This window comes from Gymnodraco acuticeps, unplaced genomic scaffold (genome assembly GCF_902827175.1).
Source record: "Gymnodraco acuticeps unplaced genomic scaffold, fGymAcu1.1, whole genome shotgun sequence".
Classification (NCBI taxonomy): Eukaryota; Metazoa; Chordata; class Actinopteri; order Perciformes; family Bathydraconidae; genus Gymnodraco; species Gymnodraco acuticeps.
The window spans coordinates 3,582,130-3,601,833 of record NW_022989843.1 but is presented as its reverse complement, the minus strand read 5'-3'; the positions used below and the strand labels follow the sequence as shown (position 1 = coordinate 3,601,833).

The following is a 19,704-nucleotide window of genomic DNA, read 5'->3' as shown; positions in this document are numbered from 1 at the left end:
TACTATTCAGGGTATAATATTCAAATATTGTAATTTTTAGTGAACTGCATTTATTAAAAAATACAAGGTACTTTTAAGATTCAGATTAAGAAGACACATAACAGATACATTACGATATTATCCATGTTATTACAAACATTACTTTTTTATTTTTAGTTAAGATTGAATTCAGAAATTTGACTTGTACATTTTTACTTTGTAATATAGTCAAAGTCCCTGTAAAGGAAAATGCAGTTTCTGTTCTGCTCTGATAGGCAGCAGATGATGTGCAGAGCAGAGGAAGAATGGCTGCAGCAGATAAACATGACTCAGCAGATAATGCTGCAGCTCTGAGCTCAGACTGACAGGCGGAAGTGACGGAGGATGTTGAGCTCACGCTGTAATACTCAGACAAACGATGCAGATTGACGAGAAACTAAAGTTTATTTGTCACACTTTTATAAATGGGGCACAGGCTGAGCTTACAGCATTCAGGCAAAATATGTACTGTTTCTCAGCATCAGCCCACACACACACACTCGCACAAAAACACTCACACATAGGATACACATCTTCACTAGCAGAATGCATCAACTCACTTTCAATCAGAGAGATTTTAAACAGAAGCACAAACAGCAGCTGCTCCTCTTTATAATTTTATGTTATTATTGGTCTATTTTTTACCGTAACGGCAACAAAGCATACTTATGTATTTTAATACAAGCATCGGCTATAAAGCAGGAGAAATATGCCCACAGCCTTTAGCGGATATGAGTAATGGCAACATGCTTGCACATGCACCCTGAACTGCACCGACCCTCTCATTATGTCAAAGGCTTTATCCTCCATTCACAGATAGCTACTGGCAATAAGTGCATTTTCAATCAAAGATATGTTGACTTGCCATATGTGATAAATGTCACAGGAAAGACATTTATGGGGATCAGAGAGCAAAATAACAAGAGAAAAAGTTGGATTTAAAAAAAAAAAAAGAATAAGACCCAACGTGGTTAAAAGGGAGTTATATGGACGGACAACTGGAGGAAATATCATGAAATGTATCACACACACACACACACACACACACACACACACACACACACACACACACACACACACACACACACACACACACACACACACACACACACACACACACACACACACACACACACACACACATATATAATAAAAACAATATTCATCAAATGTTAACATCACCAACAACCTACATTTCTTTACAAAACATCATACCCTGACAAAATATCCAAAAAGTTTAGCATTGCATTTATAAATTAGATACAGAGAGTAGTAATTGAAATTACGCAATTATATTATATACTGTATGTTAAGACTGTTAAACCACAGCAAGAGGCTCAAGGTGGACAAACGGAGAGTTTCAGAGACAAAAAACGCCCTCTGACAAACAACCGTCCAGGCAGACAAACTATACAAAGCACCAAACTGAGGATACACGTACAGCCGGAGCTGCCAATAACACGAGATTTCCATGTTCAAAGTCTGCAGGTCTCCCTGCAGTTCGGGGGAGAAACAGCAGGTGGCGCTGCAGCACAGACATCACTGCTCTTTGTCGTGCATCTGCTGCTGCATCTTATTCAGCATTTCCTGCATCCTCTTCAGCTGCACACAGAGGGAAACGCTCATTAATACCTCTTGCATGTAATGCTAGTGTTCATTTAATGGGAAAAAAGACAAAATATTACAGACTCTAGGACTAAGAAAGTAATCACTGTTTTCCTTCACGATATTGATGATGAAAAGTTGGATTTTAGTCCCACATCCACATTATAGCACTCAAAAAACATAACAGAATCTCCAGAGGGTTTTGTACTTATGTAAATGCTATATCTAATTGTTATTTTCTGCATTTGTTTAATCTTTCTTTTTTTATATGTATACCCTTCTAGGATACATTAATGAAAAAAAACATATTCGATCAGAAATCAAAACATGAACTGTTTGGTGAAACAAATAAAGTGGCTTCATACCTCCTCATCTTTTAGCTTGATAAGTTTCTCAGTCTCTACATCCGGTGTGGACAGTGGCAGGATGGGGATGGGACTCTCCATTCGGTTGTCCTGAGCCAGTTTACTGAGGATGAGGAGAAAAAGATAATAGGGGGGAGAATAGGTGACTCAGGCAAAACTGTAGGATACTAAAATCTGTGAAGATCAGCAGTTATCTGAAATGTTTACAAAACATGTTCCCTCTCTCCTGTTCACACCAACCTGGTCATCTCCTGTATGCACTGCGCTCTGTAGTTTTCGTAGTGCACGTCGCAGGTCACGTCTTTAAGGTCGTGCATGTGTGAGCGAATCAGCATGTTCCTCAGTTTCACAAAGTCACAGTGCGACTGGTTTTCCACTGAGAAAAGCAGTAGGAAAAATATTTTAATAATCCAAGCTATTACATTCAAACTCAGTGTAATAACAGGAAGATAAACGCACCTTCAACGATCCCCCATGGGTACAGCCTCCCTCTCACTCTCTGCCCCCGCGCCTCCACCACAGTGTTACTGCCGATCACAGCGAAGGGGGTGCACTCCTGCACACAAAGACATGAGGGCCGATTTGTTATTTTAACCCTGAACCATCCAGAGACAGCTGACTGAGCATGCTGGCCCCAGTTCATACTCACAGAGTTATACACATGCGGAAAAACAGATGGTTGTTTACTTTTCTTTCACAGATTTTCCCAGCTGATCTGTGATACACGGCACAAACCAAAAACGTTTCAATGCTCCGACATGTGATGTTAGGGTCATTGACAGGGCTTTAATGTCAGTAAGTAGATCAGGATAAGAAGGGAGGATATATAGAGAAGTGAAACTAACATTAATGATGACTAGACTTCTAAAGAGGAGTGAGTGACAACACTGAGGTCCTGTTTAACATATTTGGGGAGTTTTTGATCAAGTATGTCCACACCAGGATTTATTCCCAGCCATGAAAAAGATTACTTTAAAACAGCAATAGAGGCATTTATGTTGGGAAATATGATTTACAGAAAAACTAACCATACAGCTAAACACATTAAACATACAGTAAACAAATAAACAGTGTTGTCAGTATTCTTTAAGAGAGGGTGTGTTCTCCAGTATCTGTAAAATCCTGGCTTTGGCTCTGAGTGACAAAAAGTGATCCTGTAAACTCCAGAGAAGGGGGGTACTGAAGAGGGACCGGCATGAGAACATTAGAGGAATCTAGACATTTACTCATCCCAAAATCAAAGATTTTAATATTTTTTTCCCAGCATGCCTGGTCCTAAAACGTTTCTGTGTAAATGACCTTAATCTGTGTTTAGAGGTACAGCTAATTCCATGAAGAATGAATGCGTTCATGAACTGGACTCACCTTCAGCTCTTTGTCAAGCTGTTTAAACTCTTCATCCTCATCAGAGTCGCATTCAGGGAACTGGTACACCTTAATCCCAAACTTGTCTATTTCCTCTCGTATCTAAAGATAAATCAGAGTAATGGTCACAGTGAATGATCTGCATACAGTTTAACATGCTGAATTCACTGTGGAGTTGCAGCTCGGAGACTCACTCTGTCTTTGAGCTTCTTTATCTCGTTGGGCGTGAGGCAGTCGGCTTTCGCGATGAGTGGGATTATGTTAACTTTTTCATGTAGAGCCTTCATGAACTCGACATCAACCGGACGCAGTCTGCAGAGAGGAATCCAGCGTCAAGTACAGCGAGAGTACATTTCCCTAATCAAGACACCTTAAAGCGACGATGCCGTGCAGTAAATCCGCAGGTAGAAAAGACGTTTCCTGCACCAATAATGAAAAAGGCGTGTGTGTGTATCTGTGTGTGTGTGTGTGTGTGTGTGTATCTGTGTGTAATTACCCGTGCCCAAATGGAGGGATGAAGTAGAGGCAACAGTGGACTCTGTTGTCCTGGATGTTCTTTCTGTTCAGTCCGCTCTCATCCCTGAAGTATTGCTCAAACTGCTGATCTATGTAGTCAGTGATTGGCTTCCAGCTAGGACACACACACACACACACACACACACACACACACACACACACACACACACACACACACACACACACACACACACACACACACACACACACACACACACACACACACACACACACACACACACACACACACACACACACACACACACACACACACACACACACACACACACACACACACACACACACACACACACACACACACACACACACACACACACCACACACACACACACACACACACACACACACACACACACACACACACACACACAACACACACACACACACACACACACACACACACACACAGACTGTGAATTGTAGCTTGCAGGCTGAATGAGGGCAGTGTCAGAGAAGCAGGTCTCCCAGCTCACCACTCGTTGTTGTTGACGGCGTCTCCGAACCCCGGCGTGTCGACGATGGTCAGCTTGAGCTTGACTCCTTTCTCCTCGATGTCCACAGTGTGTTTGATGATCTCCACAGTCTGGTTTATCCGCTCTGCAAAGCACCCACACAGAGAAGGAGAATGAGACAAATGAAGGAAAGCATCTTTGTTGTTCTGCCTTTAGCAACAGTGGCATGATTTATCAACATATTGATTCATTTGATATAAAAAAAAACAGAGCTATTCTTATTCAATATTTTATAGAGGACAAATCCCATAGCCCGTTCAGACTTTTACTAACATTTACAAAACAAGGCTTAATCATGTTGTGCCTGTGAGCCTGCTGCATCAGTTGTTCTGTAATTTAATTGTAACCCATTAAAAATGTGTTTTATCTTGTTATGCAGCATGTTGAGTATTCTCTCAGAACTAGCTAAATACATGGGTCTGGGGTAGAGATCTTCAGAATTTGTTTGGCATCCGCTGTTTCCACTCGTGGCACAGCACATGTCTTGTGAATTCTCCGGCCGAAGCTCCAAATGAACCATCAGTGTTTGCTATCAAAGTTCCTGCTCTCCCCGTGTCTCTCTGAGTCCTGTCTCCATTGCTTCAGAAGTTTCCATCACAGTTTTCACTTAACTAAATGTAGCCTGTTGCACCACACAAACTAGTTACTGCGTAGAGAATGAATGAATATTTACTTTCTGTCAGTAACAGGCATGTGTAACTGTTGCCTAGCAAACTGAACTACTGTAACTAGTAAAACCGATGTTAGCTGTCCAACACATCTGACATGTTGTGAATTATGTTTCCCAGGGTCATTTAACATTACATTTTGAACTTTAATGTTGGTCATTTTGTGTTATCTGACATATCTGTATCACTATAATTTTTTGAAATGATTACATTTTGTTTGTACATATAAATACCAAACAAAATAATATATTGATCACAAATGAATGGCCATAGATATAAGTAGCGACGGGTTCACACAGGACCGTGTCGCTTTAAACTTCTTCAGTGCAGCTGATATGTAAATGTAAGATACACTGTGGGCTAGTTTATACATACCTACGTTTATTGACATAAGTACCAGAGCTCAGAGTGCTTGTATTGATCGAACAGTGCATTCATTATGATGCAGAGGCATAATGAATAGCATATAAACTCACCTTCAGCATTCAGTAACTTCCTGTCTTTGTAGAGGTCGGTGAGGAACAGGCTGTTGACCAGAGTGGATTTGCCCATCCCAGACTCTCCTGCAGACAGACATATTTAATGGTATGATATTATTTAAGTATTAGTTTCATTTGTCAGTTTATAAATTACATCTTAAATTGCATCTCCAGTTACTGACCTGCCACCATCAGTGTGAAATCGAAGCCTTTCTTCACAGACTTCCTGTGGACCTGGTTTGGCAGAGTGGCAAAACCCACATACTGTTTCTCCTGGGACAGAAAGACAAAGAAGAAGGTGTTAGTTGTCCTGAGTATTAGTATTAATGCATGATTTGTAAAAGAAAGTATCAGTCACTGAACGAGTGCGGCTTATTGTAGAGTTCAAACAAATTGATTAGTGGAAAGGTAGGTTGACAGAAAAAATAATTGGCAGCTGTGTTAATAAATATTGTATATTTTACTTTACTTTTTGATAACTTAAGGTCATCCAGAAGATAAAAATAAGGTATATTTAACAGACAAATGATGAATAATACTGTAATAATAATAAAGGTTGAGATAAGATCAAACGTTGTATGCATTCATAGGGTAGGGTTGTGTAATTCCATTTCCAATTCAATAATAAAATATACATTTTTCAGAAATGGCACCATCTACATAATAAATCATTTTACTTTTACTATATTTTGTAGCTAATGCCCTTTTACTAACCAATTTTTCTATGGACTTTTAACAGAATTGTTTTACTACTTGAATAGTTGACTAATTGTTTCAGGACTACAATAAAACATCAAAAGCAGCAAACAGCTTCAAAATAACACCCAATAAGTGTAAGAGCGTCAGAGGGTTTCTAATGGGAACACAAAATGTATCTGGCAGCCTCTGATGCTGTAAAAATCACCACAACAGACAGAAAACTGCATGGAAAAACATGTGCACAGCATTCCTCTGAAGCAGCTGAGAATAAACCAGCGCCTCACTATTCCTCTTAAAGCCTCGCTGAAACACAATAAGCGACAGGATAGCAGTCTCTCGCTGTTCCACACAGAGAGGCTCAGTGCTGCGGCTCTCTGCTGGATCTGGCATAACGTCATCTTTACCCGACAGTGCCCGTTGACATGTGTGGGTAAAAGTACACACTCGAGGTCCATTGAGAGCATTCACACACAAACAGAAGCTACATTCAACAGACCTGAAAAGCTCTTTTTCACTGTGCAAACACACAAGCCAAGCAAACAGTCAGAGTCCTCATAAACTGTCATAACTTGTCATAGGCATTTCCGACAGCGCCCCAGGGTGAGGATAACTTTTACAAAAACACACACTCAGGCTGTGCAACCAGTTCATGGCAGACACACTTGTCAGAAAGCCAGAGAATGAGGAAATCTGTAGATAAATCAGTGAGTAATCATAAAAGCACAGCAAATCTGTCCCTCGAGGAATCACACACACACCTCTACAGAAAGCAGAGATTACATCAAAAGACGCTGGCATTGAGTCCAGGGGAGTAAGGTCTTCTACACTTATGCTTTTATAAAGTAATCCTCTACTCTTTGTCTATATTTTTCATTGTATTTTTCAATTGTCCTGATTGATTTCCACTCTTTTTGTCTATTCATCCCTTAGGAATCCAATGTTTTTACCTTCTGCCTGGCGGTTCTCACTCGTGGGCACAGCAGCCGTTCCACCAATTTTTCTTGCAGCATGATGGCATCCATCCCAAACCGCTCCAACACTCACAGACCAAAAATAGCCACTGGTCTCAGAAAGTTGTAAAACAGTCCAGCAGGGATCAGAAAAACAGCACAACTTGGAGCCTTGAGATCTCGATAAACCTTCGCCCTGTGTTCTTTCTGGAAATGTCTCAAACACACCTCTACCCGGTTTGTGCTCTTTAAATGTGCGCCTTATGTTCCTCCTACTCTCCTTCTCTTGATTCTTTTCTTTTTCTTTCTTTCCTCTGCAGCGCTCCGACTCTCCCTGTTCAGACAGGTACAGAGGAATTCTCTCTGAGACGGAGAGCGGGAGTAAGAGAGAAGTGGCAATTTGAGGGAGGAAACAAGGGAGGGATGGAAGAAGCGAACGGCTAAAAGAAACTCATTCATTCAGCATGGATTCCCTCCCCCAGCTCAGACAGTTGAAAAATAAAACTCTACTCTACACCGAGAGAAATGCTCAACAGAGAAATGCACAGGGAGAAGCAACAGACGTAACGTTTTGTAACAAAATAACTAGTGTGAACTTGACGGTCCAATAAGCTGTAGAATAAACAACAGATAAAGAAACAAACGCTGCAAGTACAGGCTTGTGGAGAGAGTTTATCAGATTAACAAGTAAATAAACTTGTGTCTGAGCACGGGTGTGTGTGTTGTTTAGACAAGAGGTTTACAGTCAGTGCCTTAAGCCAAAGGTGAAATTTTTATTGAATCCTTTTGTTCATGTTTCACATAATCTTACAACCTTTACTTAAGTAAAATAACCAAAGTATCGACTGGCACACGTATTGAAAGAAAAGTAAAATTACTTTTCCTGCAAACAAATGCTCCATGAGACAGATATTGACTGATTTAAACACTTCACTGTTGTAGTGTTTTAACAACTTTATATAGTAACATAATAACTTTATAATTTAGGAAGTTAAATCTGTCTCTAACCTATGGTCAGCCTCCAACAAACAAATGGATAAACCAGAGGGGGTGTACAATTGTTATTGTTAGATAAAAGAAGAACAAGCTGAGTTTTGCTACTCATATATATAATCTATATTCATTTTCTGTACTTTTCTCTAGTTTTTATATAGGAACTGCTCAAACTCAATGAGACAAGGGGTCCTCGGGTCAATGCTATAGCTAATATGATCATAATGGTATTTTCCTTCTTTTTTTATTTTTAAGTCTATTTTAACTAAACTATAGGCATGTTTTAAAAGTAATAGTAATTTGGGATAACAATGTATACTTTTGAATCATAAGTTAAAGGAGAAATGTATGCAATAACAATATATAAAATGATACATTTTATATTTATAAATGTACAGTGTGAGTTGTATTAGGCAAAAAAGCTAATTAGCATATTTACTAAAATATCAAACATTACCTTGAATAATGTTACATGTTTTACATTAATGAATGGATTGGTTTTGTTTGGTGATCCCCACAGCAGATACCTATGAGTCCTAGCTGAAATTGAGAAGATCTCGTCTAGACAGTAATGTAAAGGATGTGGTGGTTGGTTGTGTGTGTGTGTGTGTGTGTGTGTGTGTGTGTGTGTGTGTGTGTGTGTGTGTGTGTGTGTGTGTGTGTGTGTGTGTGTGTGTGTGTGTGTGTGTGTGTGTGTGTGTGTGTAGAGGTGAATGAGGTACATTTCATGGCAGAGGTTGCAGTGGATTGCTTCCAGATGTGATGGTGGTGTGTGTTTTTCTGTGTGTGTGTGTGTGTGTGTGTGTGTGTGTGTGTGTGTGTGTGTGTGTGTGTGTGTGTGTGTGTGTGTGTGTGTGTGTATGTGTGTGTGTGTGTGTGTGTCCGGCTCATACATTATGTGGGCCGCAGAGCTTAAATGCTCTTTGAAATAAAAGCAGTTTTTTTTCACCCTTTCTTTCCCAAAAGTACACACCCCACAGTGATGCCACGTACAGGATGTAACAATCACACTCCACACCACTGGGGGGCGACAGAGGAATCTGATAATAAGTTTATATTTTCAAATATACATAGTCTAAGCCGGTTGTAAGCATTCAATGGTGTAAATAAAAGTTTGAGCCTCATGAAGGAAATAAACAACATGGTGGTGCAAGATGAAGAGTTTGCATCATTTTAGACATGAAAGAGTGTGGGGCAATCTGAATAAAAGAGAAGAACAGATGCCTTGAAATGGTGTAACAATAGCCCCCCCCGGCTACACCCCCACCTTAGGTCTTTATCAGAGGCCATCTGTCCCTTTCTCCTATGACCAGACAGATACCAGCTTAATGTTTGTCACGCCTCTTTTGTTGTGCAAATTTGATCAATCAAAAATCTGTCATTACTAAAGAAGCCAAAAAGTTGTGTCTCTATTAATATTATTCATTCACAACCTCCCTCCTGTCACCATGTCAGGTTGCTGCTGCTGCTGCTGCTGCTTTCACCTCTCAGGTCACACATGAAAATAGGCTTGGATTATGAAAAAGCGACTATTTAGATCAAAGAGGTGGGTTATGATCTGTTGATACACATTAGGCTGGGGACAGGCTCAACATTTCTGAATTTTTATGATCATACGCATTATTTATAATTTATGGAAACTGATTTTTCATGCAGGTCTGCGCTCTAGTTCAGTTTAGTTTTCTAGGGCACTTAAGAAAGAGATGCAACCGGATTTATTCTTGACAGTTTTGGATAATATAAGATGACACAGAGTTTTAAGATGCAACCATTCATTCAATCGGACCACTTGTTCCGCAATTGGAAAACCGAAAATGTAATCAACACGTAATTACTCTTGAATATACAGACCTTTTTAACACATGTGAAAAACACATGAAACACCAATTAATTCAGACATTATCCACCATCAATGCCTGGAGGTCTGGAGGAAAAGGTTGGGAAATGTGCAAGACATTGTCATGGTTTCTGTTATGCTGAAAAACTGTATATCGTAAGAAAAGGGCACTCTGGCTTTTGCTGTTATAGAGGTACTAAGTTGTCTTTGGCATCCTCCAGCTAATCATTACATTACATTTAGCTGACGCTTTTATCCAAAGCGACTTACAATAAGTGCATTCCACCAACAAGATACAAACTTGAAGAAAACAGAATCATATAAGTACATTAGGTTTCATAGAGCCAAAACATTTCAAGTGCTACTCTACTGGCTTTAGATAAGCCAGTCGTTTGTTAGTATATAAGTGCTTTGTTAGTATACGAGTGCTTTTTTATTTCATTTTATTGCTCGAAGTGGAGTCGAAAGAGATGAGTTTTCAGTCTGCGCCGGAAGATGTGTAAGCAGTCAGCAGGCAAGTTAAAAAAACATCTTGTGGTGTTTGGCTTTTACATGATGGTAGAACTGTATATAGGTTGTGGTTTATTAACTTCATGTGAATGTTTGTAGACATCATCTTGTTATTTTCTGTTCTTCTTTTCTCCCTCGCAAATAACTGCTGGTAATGTTTTTCAAATGTTCATTTTTTAAGTCTACGAACTGACTGTCCAATCCCTGGAAAAAGTTTAATGTTAAACCTTCACAGAAGCATTAACTAGGTAATTTTTGGCAACAGAAGGATTTTGCAGATCAACTTTCTGTCAGTGAATTTCATTTTAAATCAACCAAATTAATTTGCAATGCTTTAAAATGACCTTTTCAAATAAAGATTAGCCTACTTATTTCTTTAATTTTAATCTACCAACTGTCATTTGGACATCATTGTGTTTAAAGAGAACTGAAAGATGTGCAGGATCCTCATGTTGACAATATATGGTCTCTGACTTTGTGCTTCTTCTGTGGTTTTCTGCTCTTACCACAATTCAAAATAAAGACTTCCTCGCTGTCAGACCATGACTGTTGGTGTCAGTGAGTAAAGATGCTGGACAGTCCTGCAGAGACAGAGATCAGCAGGCAGCGCTCAGCTTCTTCCTCTCAGTCATAGAAAGTCGTGGTCTTAACGGAAACGGCTTTCAAAAGGCCCCAGGAGTCAACTCTATTGGCAGGACGGACACACACACACACACACACACACACACACACACACACACACACACACACACACACACACACACACACACACACACACACACACACACACACACACACACAACACACCACACACACACACACACACACACACACACACACACACACACACACACACACACACACACACACACACACACACACACACACCACACACACACACACACACACACACACACACACACACACACACACACACACACACACACACACACACACACACACACACACACACACACACACACACACACGAGTCCTGCATCGGGTCGGGTACCCGACGGGTGACCCGCAAAAAAGGTGATTCGCGGGTGGTATTTTTTCAAACGCTTTTTTCCGGGTTCGGTTCTGGGTAAAACAAAGATGATGCGGGTCGGGTCGCGGGTATTGCATAATAAATATATTAAAATAATAATAATTTAGTTTAATGTTTAAATCCTCAGACCTCTCCCCCGCGGGACCGCACATAATCATAACCTCTGCAGCGCATCAATCTGCTGCTGTGCGCGCCACATTCAAAATGGCTGAGGTGAAGCTCTCTAGCGGAGGATACAGCATTTTCAATAACACTTCCTCAAGAGCGAAATCCAGCGTCTGGAGGCTTCTGGTTCCTACAGTAGATGAGGAAAGAACCAACATCCCACGCTTTTTGAGACAAATATGCAACTGCGTGTGTTAATAATTGCACGTTTTCACTGCTCATAGGCTATGCGGGTTCGGGTCGGGTTGCGGATCTTGTGCCGACGGGTCGGGTCGGGTTGCGGAACTAATTGGCAATATGTGCGGGTAGCGGGGCGGGTTCGGTATTGCACGTCGCGGGTGCGGGACGGGAGCGGGTCTTGAAAATCAGACCCGTGCAGGACTCTGACACACACACACACACACACACACACACACACACACACACACACACACACACACACACACACACACACACACACACACACACACACACACACACACACACACACACACACACACACACACACACACACACACACACACACACACACACACACACACACACAAAAATGACTTCAGTCCAAAAGCGTACCCATCATCTGCTGCCAAACAAGAGGCTGCAGTGATGATGCATCCCAACACAGACACATAGTTAGGCTGGAGAAGACTTTCATAAATGTCCACTGACCATGAAGAGGCTCATCACACATTTAACAACTCCCTTTTTCAGATTACAGTTGATGACAAACACCACCATAGCACCATGTGTCCGATTTTGTGCAGATCGTTGTGCAAAGGAAGACAGGAATATGTTCCATCAAAGACTTCAAAAAGGATAGGTACAAAAGCAGCTCTTAGAAGAGTTAGTTTGATTTAAAGGTTACTAAGTTACTTATTTACTATCCTTAACATTTTAACAAGATGACATCTACCAGCCCTAATATAGTGACGCTCTCCAATACTAGAGAAAGTCTGCTGATAGCATTGAATCCCTCTGTATATTGAATGAGGGAAAGATACGTTACATTGCTTTTCAATTCAACGTTTTGTCTTTGTGAGGAAAATGTGTTGTGTTTTATACTTTCACACTTTAAAGATCATTTATTACAAATCCAGGGAAGTGGATTTGCCTCAACACGAAGGAGCTAACATTGTTAGCCTAAATGGATACACAGAAAGTCAGGGCGGCAATCTCAGCGGTATACTCCATATTAGCGCAATGCCAAGCAGGGGTTATTAGCTAGTCTCAGGGGCAAGCCACACAAGGACTCACATGCACAATCAGCAGGCTATGTGATAAAGTACTGAGAAAATTAGCATTAAAACTCGCGCAGAGGAAGTGTGACTTCAGAATGTTCTGCTCAGGTAGACATCACTCAACTTCAGCGTTCCAAAGCATAGGGGTGTATGCTGCTATATTACATTAATTTGTAAATCATATATACATTAAAGATTTATTTTAACAACCTAGTGATCATTTAAAGCAAAATGGTAAGCTACGTAAAAGAGGAATTACTGGTAGTCAAAAAAGTACTTCAGTAATGAGGGTTTTTTAACCCCTGCTTTGAAAACTGCAGGCTCACCACGATCTTGAATTTGCAGCCTGTGATCCAGCCGACCTTTACTGATGCCTTCTGTGCTTCCCCCAGCCGTGCAGCTGACATTTTCACACCATTAACCCTGATTGGTCTCTTAAATATGTAGCTTGCCCACAAGCGTGTGAGGCAACAGAGGGTGGAGGGAGAGATAAGAGGAGATAGGATGGATGAGGGAGAGGGGTACAAAAACACCATCAATGAACCCCTAAGCCCCCCGGCCCCCTCCTGCTTTCTCTCCTTGGAGATGCAGCACTCAGCTCTTTAACATGCTAATCTGACAGCATGTTATTGCTCAGGCAACAACAAATAGCTTGACTGAAGGACACTTGGCCATCGTAGCCCAGTTTTAGCATCCGGCCATTTACTGACAATGGACGCTTGTGGGAGCATGGCTGTAACCCTGAAATGTATTCAAAACATCCCAGAACATTCAGCAGGAGGATTCAATCAGATGTCGTCAGGAAAGACAGTTTTGTAAAATAAAAATGGTGGCAACAACTTCTAATACTCACAGTATAGGTCAAACTATGATTAGATCCTTATAAACACATTGTATTTGTCTTGGAATGTGTTGACTATAAGAAACAAATAGTTAAAATGACATTAAACTAAAGATTGCTGGCTTACATTTTAAACTCACTTTTCAACTGATATTTAAAAAGAATAAAACGTTTCCAGATCAACATTTGAAGCAAACTTAATAAGCTAATGAAGACCTAGTGATTCAGTTTAAAATCTCTGGAGAAGGTCAAGTTGAGTTGAGATTGTTGTCGACTGTTGTTTCCCAGGTCAGAAATAAACTGCCAAGCTCAAGGATATGATGGGGGAAACAAAATGATGCCTAGATGGGAATTTAAAGCAACATTTCAGATTTATTTTGCAGTTTGATGTTATAAAATAATCTCTATATTTATTTAATGGATTACATCAGACTCCCTATTTCCAAAGAACTGATCTTACAAAACATATCAAGGCAGACAAAATACTTTAAAAGATTTCAAATAATCTTTTTATCTGGGTCAGCCTCAGTTGCTTTCTAAAAGCTTCTTGAGACATGACGAGTGTTGCAGTGTTGCGTATACAACTCAGAGAAGGAAAGGAGCTGAGCTGCTTCAGGTACAAGACGAAACACTAAGCAGCACCTACGCTCTACTGAATCATAACATGAGTGTTTGCAGCATGACAAAATGAAAGAATGTGCATGTGAACACCGCAGGGCAGAAACTCCTCCAACACCTGAACAACAACTGGAGCTTTGACTGTCACGGAGGAAAGCCCCTCCAAAGAGAACCTGTAGAGGCAGAAACTCACACAAAGGTGACAGAAGCTGCTTTATCCTCCATGGCTGTGTTCATTACAGACTGTTGGTATTCAAGCAATCTTTACTGTGTGTTGAGTCTGTGCCCTCACTGTAACTACAGTATATCGTCATTTCAGGCTGATGCTGTGCTCTCAAACATTGTTACATTATATTACATGTCACTTGTTAGACGCGACTTACATACATTCAGTACTGTGGGCAATCCCCACAAGAGCAATTTGGGGTATTGTGTCTTGCCCAATGACACAACGACATGCTGACTGCAGTGGGACTCGAACTTGCTCTCTCCTGAAGATCAGCGCGCTATTCCACTGAGCCACAGCCTCAATCCGACAGGACTTTATTTTACTTTTCTTAAAGTGTTATAAATATTCGAACAATATAAAAACTCAGTCTACATTTTGGGAAACTGTGTGAAGCACAAGACATCTAAAATATGAGGAAGCCATAAAGAGACTCCATGTCGAGTTTCAATATTTCACTCCTAAGATTTTCTTTGCGATTTAAAGGAAGAACAAAATACAAAATCTGGAAATTAATTAATCTAATGGTAATCAAAGTCAAAGTCAACTTTATTGTCAATCTTCCAGTTTGTGTGTAGGGACAGAGAGATCGAAATACTGTTTCCCACAATCCCGAATATAAAAACAATGTATATAAAATATAAAAATATGTGTGACATAGAAGTGCAAGGTCATTTGACCAGCCACTCTCTCCTTGTCCTCTAAAAGCATATATTTTTTGCTGAAAAGCCGGAGCCACAGGGGGTTCAAATCCCAGATTTAATACCCCACCCAATCCCCCGATTATGCCGGTTCCTGCTCTGCAGCTGGTCCACACCGGGAGCTGGTGAGGGTCCCATCTGTGGCAGCGACAGTGTTTAAAGACAGAGAGTTAGGGGAGGGTGGAGTGGATACTGAGTGCATCTGAAGGGGAGTCACACGTGCACGGTTGCAAAAGCTTGTGACACAACATCTGTGTATCGCACAGCGACACACCAGCGTGTGTGATGTGGCCGCTGAACTTTGATGTCTTCTCAAACCGAGGTGACAACAGATGTGATAACGCAGAGACATTTCCTCATACACGTCTGCAGTTGTAAGGACAGATACACAAGTAAAGGTTTTAAAAGTCAGACAATTATTCTTATACAAACAAAAAGTTGAATTAATAAATTGTAAAACTGATTTCAAGAGTTACTCTTTCTTGTATGACCAGTAGCTTATTGTGGCTCTTTTCTATTCAACTTTTCAAACATTATCCTGTAATTGTCACATGTGGCTACAATGACTGTTATTCAGCAGAAGTAACGTTGACTTCCTAAGTAAATAAAGTATAACAAATATTATATAAAGTTAATAGTAAGTGTATTTCTGGCTGTGATGTTTTATGGTCTACTGAGGCTCTAGTTATGGAGAACACTATCTATAAAAAAAACTCTTCTATGATCAATCACTTTTATTCTTTATTGTATCATTCTTACAAACCAAATACTGCTATATTATTTCTTAATTCTGTAAATAAAAACATTTATCCAGACTTTAACATTTTGTCAGGATATTTTTACAGCTGTGATTATTCTGGATGTGATTCACATTCCTGTCATCTTTCACCATATCGTGATGACACATGGAATAATGACAATACAAATCTATTTGTATTTCCTCTTTCAGTTACTCTGATAAAAAAAACAACAACTATCGAGTGAATACACCCACCCACTCGCAGAATAATCACAGCACGGGATTGTGGGTAGGTCAGATGGTGTCATCCACTCACTTTGTATCAGAGAAGTGCTGGAAACGGACAAAAAAAGACTGTTGCCTGGCAACGTAATATCACAGCAAAGGAAGTGACATGAACGTTTAGGGATATGAAGGAGTGAGATGCAGAGAGAGAGGAAAAGGAGAAAGGAAATATTGATTTAGGATTGATTATCAGTGATGATTATTTTAACAGTTATGATCTCATCTTTCACTGAGCACTAGTATTTTGTTGTCCTCCTCCGCAGCCTGGATGATACACAAGTATCAGATGCAGTATGTGGGAGTGAAGAGCGGCTGAAAGCCAAGAAGAAAAACTCACAAGGTGTAAAAACTGTAGTAATGAAAATACTGGGCATAAATTAATCATTACACATTTAGGAGTGTTAAGACATTTATACCGATTGATTATAATTTTAGGTAGGTCTCTGAAACAATCATATTAATCCAGGTTGTGTGTGTGTTAGACAAATATGAAGATGGGAATCATTTGTGGGTAAAATATATATGTTTTAGGAAGTTAAGGATCAAGATTCTATGTGCATCCCTTGGACAATTATTGATAACTGAACATTATTGTTTAAGTGACCAACCAATTCACTAAAGCAAAAGGCTGCTTTTTGCTATTTTGTTACTTAATGTAGACTTTACAGTTGATCCTTAACTAACGTGTTAAATACCATCATATAGAATATATCACATTTGTTATTACAACCCCTGATGCTTTTTAGCTTTGTGGTGCTTCATGCTCATTTGAAAAAGAATTGCACGATCTGTTTATCAATTCACAACCAAGAAGGCAATCGAGATACACAACGACCCCACCCATCCCCTCAACCCAGCATTCACGCTGCCACCATCAGGCCTCAGACTGAAGGTCCCTATGGCCAGATAAAAGGACCATGAGAAATCCAGACACAATATATATACCTTGACTCAACTTGAGCCCCCTTTTCAAACTTCAAGGATCATTCTTAGGACATTCTACCACCAATCCCATCACCTAATTGTAATGTTATAGTCAATTATTTACAATGAATACAGCTGATACTTTAATGGACCCATTCCAGTGGAAGAACAAACCACTCTGCACTTTTACTGCCATTTAGTCAATTTAAGTTGCAATTTCTCTAATTTTGTGTGTCAGAATTGTATGTTAAGTACGGTGTATGTTGAGTGTTATTTTATCCTATTTTCCAGTGCAAAAGACAAATTACCATTATATGTAAATGTAATGGACAATAAAGTATTCTGAATCTGAACCAGGTTGTTGAAGGACGTGTTTTTAAATCTGTTAACTATCAGGTTAGCTGAATCATCCAAGCACACTGACTCAGCACGTGCACATGGCCTTATACTGTCATCAGACACTATATGCAAAGGGAAGAGGGGGAGGAGGAGGAAGGCCCCGGGTCATCAATGCAACCTCCCCTACAGGCTCGTCGTGTGACAGCTGTGTTTCTGAGCAGAACAATGGTGAGCAAGGTTCACTCTGTAGGCAGGAGCCGAGCTGATACCACGTCATAATCAGGTCAGTCCATCAGTCGACTTAATGTCCTATATGATCGCAAATAACGAGAAAGATGGAGAGGAAGGATGCTGCCATTTGGTTAACATGTTGGCTTCCGGCCTGCTCCACATATGCTTCTAAAAATGAACCCCCCCCCCCAGAGCCACACATGGTGATCACACATCATCACAGAGCAGCCTGTGATGGCATGGCTACCCTCAGAGCATCTGCGCTTACACAACTGACAGGCAAACCTACACATCGGGGAGCGAAAAACACCGAGTAGTGCATGCGACCTGAAACGTAAATATTGCTGATGCTAATGCAACCGAGGACGTCCCGGGAGACGCTGAATGCTCACAACGCACGATATTAAACAGCAAATCTCAAATCTAAATATAATCATATAAAAGATGTCTCTTACCTCGGCGGTTTCCTCTGTTGGACATAACGGGATGGATGAGGAGGGAGGCAGGTGCAGGGATGCAGAGCGACGCCCAGGGAGACAGAAACATGAAGCAGTCAGTGCACAGACTCTCATAAACACATGGCTGTATATATAACCCAGAAAAACATGCTCACCTCCTGTTTTCACCGGGATCCGGCTCTTGTACCTGATGTTGCTCGACATGTTGCCCGCTCTCCTCCTCGATTTTACCGAAGCAACGGCTGACAGAACGCTGCCCCTCGCCTCGCCTCCAAAGCCCGGACAGACAGCAGGAGGGCGGGGCTAGCTGACAGATGCAAGCCCCTCCTCCTCCACACATACAGCCAATCACACTGCAGGCAGGGGTCCTACTTCATGGATATTTATACAATTGGTACTACAAGCAGGGGTCCTAAAGGATGCCACGAGGGGCTGAGGGTTCTCTAAACACATGTTCATCCATAGATGTGTCCAAACCAACCTCGCTGACAGCCATCCATAACTTCTTTCCGGTGTCCAAGACAGGTTTTGTACAGTGTTCAATTATCATATAAACAAATTCAACAATCCGTCCAAAAATGTGAATGATTATCAATGACATGTTTTCCAAGAAATTGTAAGTGAAAATTCTGACAAATCATTGGCCAAAAGGTGTTTCCACTATCATTGGATACACAATTAAATAATCCTGTCAGATAAACCTACAGATTCAACACTTAACTTCCCTTAGCAATTGTTTATATTGAAGGGAAGTGCTGCAAGGATAAGTCAAACTATTTTCAAATTATTTAATACAATTCGTTTTTCATGCTGTTTTATGCTTTGTCATGCTTATTAAGCTGAATATGTTTGGACTCACAGTACAAGACATTACAGACTTACCTTGGACACTTTGGACTTCGCTATTTTCTAAAATGTATAAACCCAACAAGTCATAGGGAATATAATCAACACAATCAATAATAAAAGCAGTGGTTAGTTAAAGTCTAATGAAGCATTACTATTTACGTTAATACACCCTGGCGAGTGGCGAAGGCTTTTGCCTCAACACAATCACTACGTAGCCTTTTAATGTAGACTTATGTTACATAACTTATGTTATAACATATTTTGGTAACTCCCAGACTTTAAGAAAATCAATGAAAACATGCCAACAAATTAATGCTAAATACTTATTTTTCCACCTCGTGAAATCTCAAGTCAAAAACACCAGAAATAAACTCATGAGCAGAAGTCACTGTGCCCATGAGTCAATTCGAATCACTGATCAAGTCCATTTTTACTTTTAACAAACCCACTATTAACAATAAAATACCAAACCTTTAAATAAAAACATAATTCACAAGTTAC

General features: G+C 40.4%; 1 protein-coding gene across 3 annotated transcripts; it reads right to left on the bottom strand.

The window, feature by feature from the left end:
* Window positions 1-404: 404 nt before the first annotated feature.
* Window positions 405-18,652, bottom strand: sept5a (septin 5a). Of its 3 annotated transcripts, XM_034237847.1 has the most exons (12): window positions 18,510-18,652; window positions 18,352-18,365; window positions 5,732-5,822; window positions 5,547-5,633; window positions 4,364-4,487; window positions 3,850-3,984; window positions 3,548-3,665; window positions 3,354-3,455; window positions 2,448-2,544; window positions 2,229-2,364; window positions 1,989-2,091; window positions 405-1,620 (listed from the first exon to the last, which is right to left on the bottom strand). In XM_034237847.1, the coding sequence occupies exons 1-12, from the start codon at window positions 18,556-18,558 to the stop codon at window positions 1,558-1,560; spliced, it is 1,119 nt and encodes a 372-aa protein (XP_034093738.1). In that variant the 5' UTR covers window positions 18,559-18,652; the 3' UTR covers window positions 405-1,557. The 3 variants fall into 3 exon arrangements, with proteins under 3 accessions (XP_034093738.1, XP_034093744.1, XP_034093729.1); XM_034237853.1 differs by lacking the exons at window positions 18,352-18,365; window positions 18,510-18,652 and adding an exon at window positions 11,045-11,195; XM_034237838.1 differs by lacking the exons at window positions 18,352-18,365; window positions 18,510-18,652 and adding an exon at window positions 7,196-7,551.
* Between the last annotated feature and the right edge of the window lie 1,052 nt (window positions 18,653-19,704).

What these genes read in the sequence shown, in the direction of transcription:
- sept5a (XM_034237838.1), bottom strand. Translation starts at nt 7,270, where the DNA reads ATGGATGCCATCATGCTGCAAGAAAAATTGGTGGAACGGCTGCTGTGC. An exon ending in TGAGAACCGCCAGGCAGAAG is followed by an intron (nt 5,823 to 7,195) that starts GTAAAAACATTG and finishes TTTCTGTCCCAG; the next exon opens with GAGAAACAGTATGTGGGTTT. An exon ending in TAAAGAAGCTCAAAGACAGA is followed by an intron (nt 3,456 to 3,547) that starts GTGAGTCTCCGA and finishes ATTTATCTTTAG; the next exon opens with ATACGAGAGGAAATAGACAA.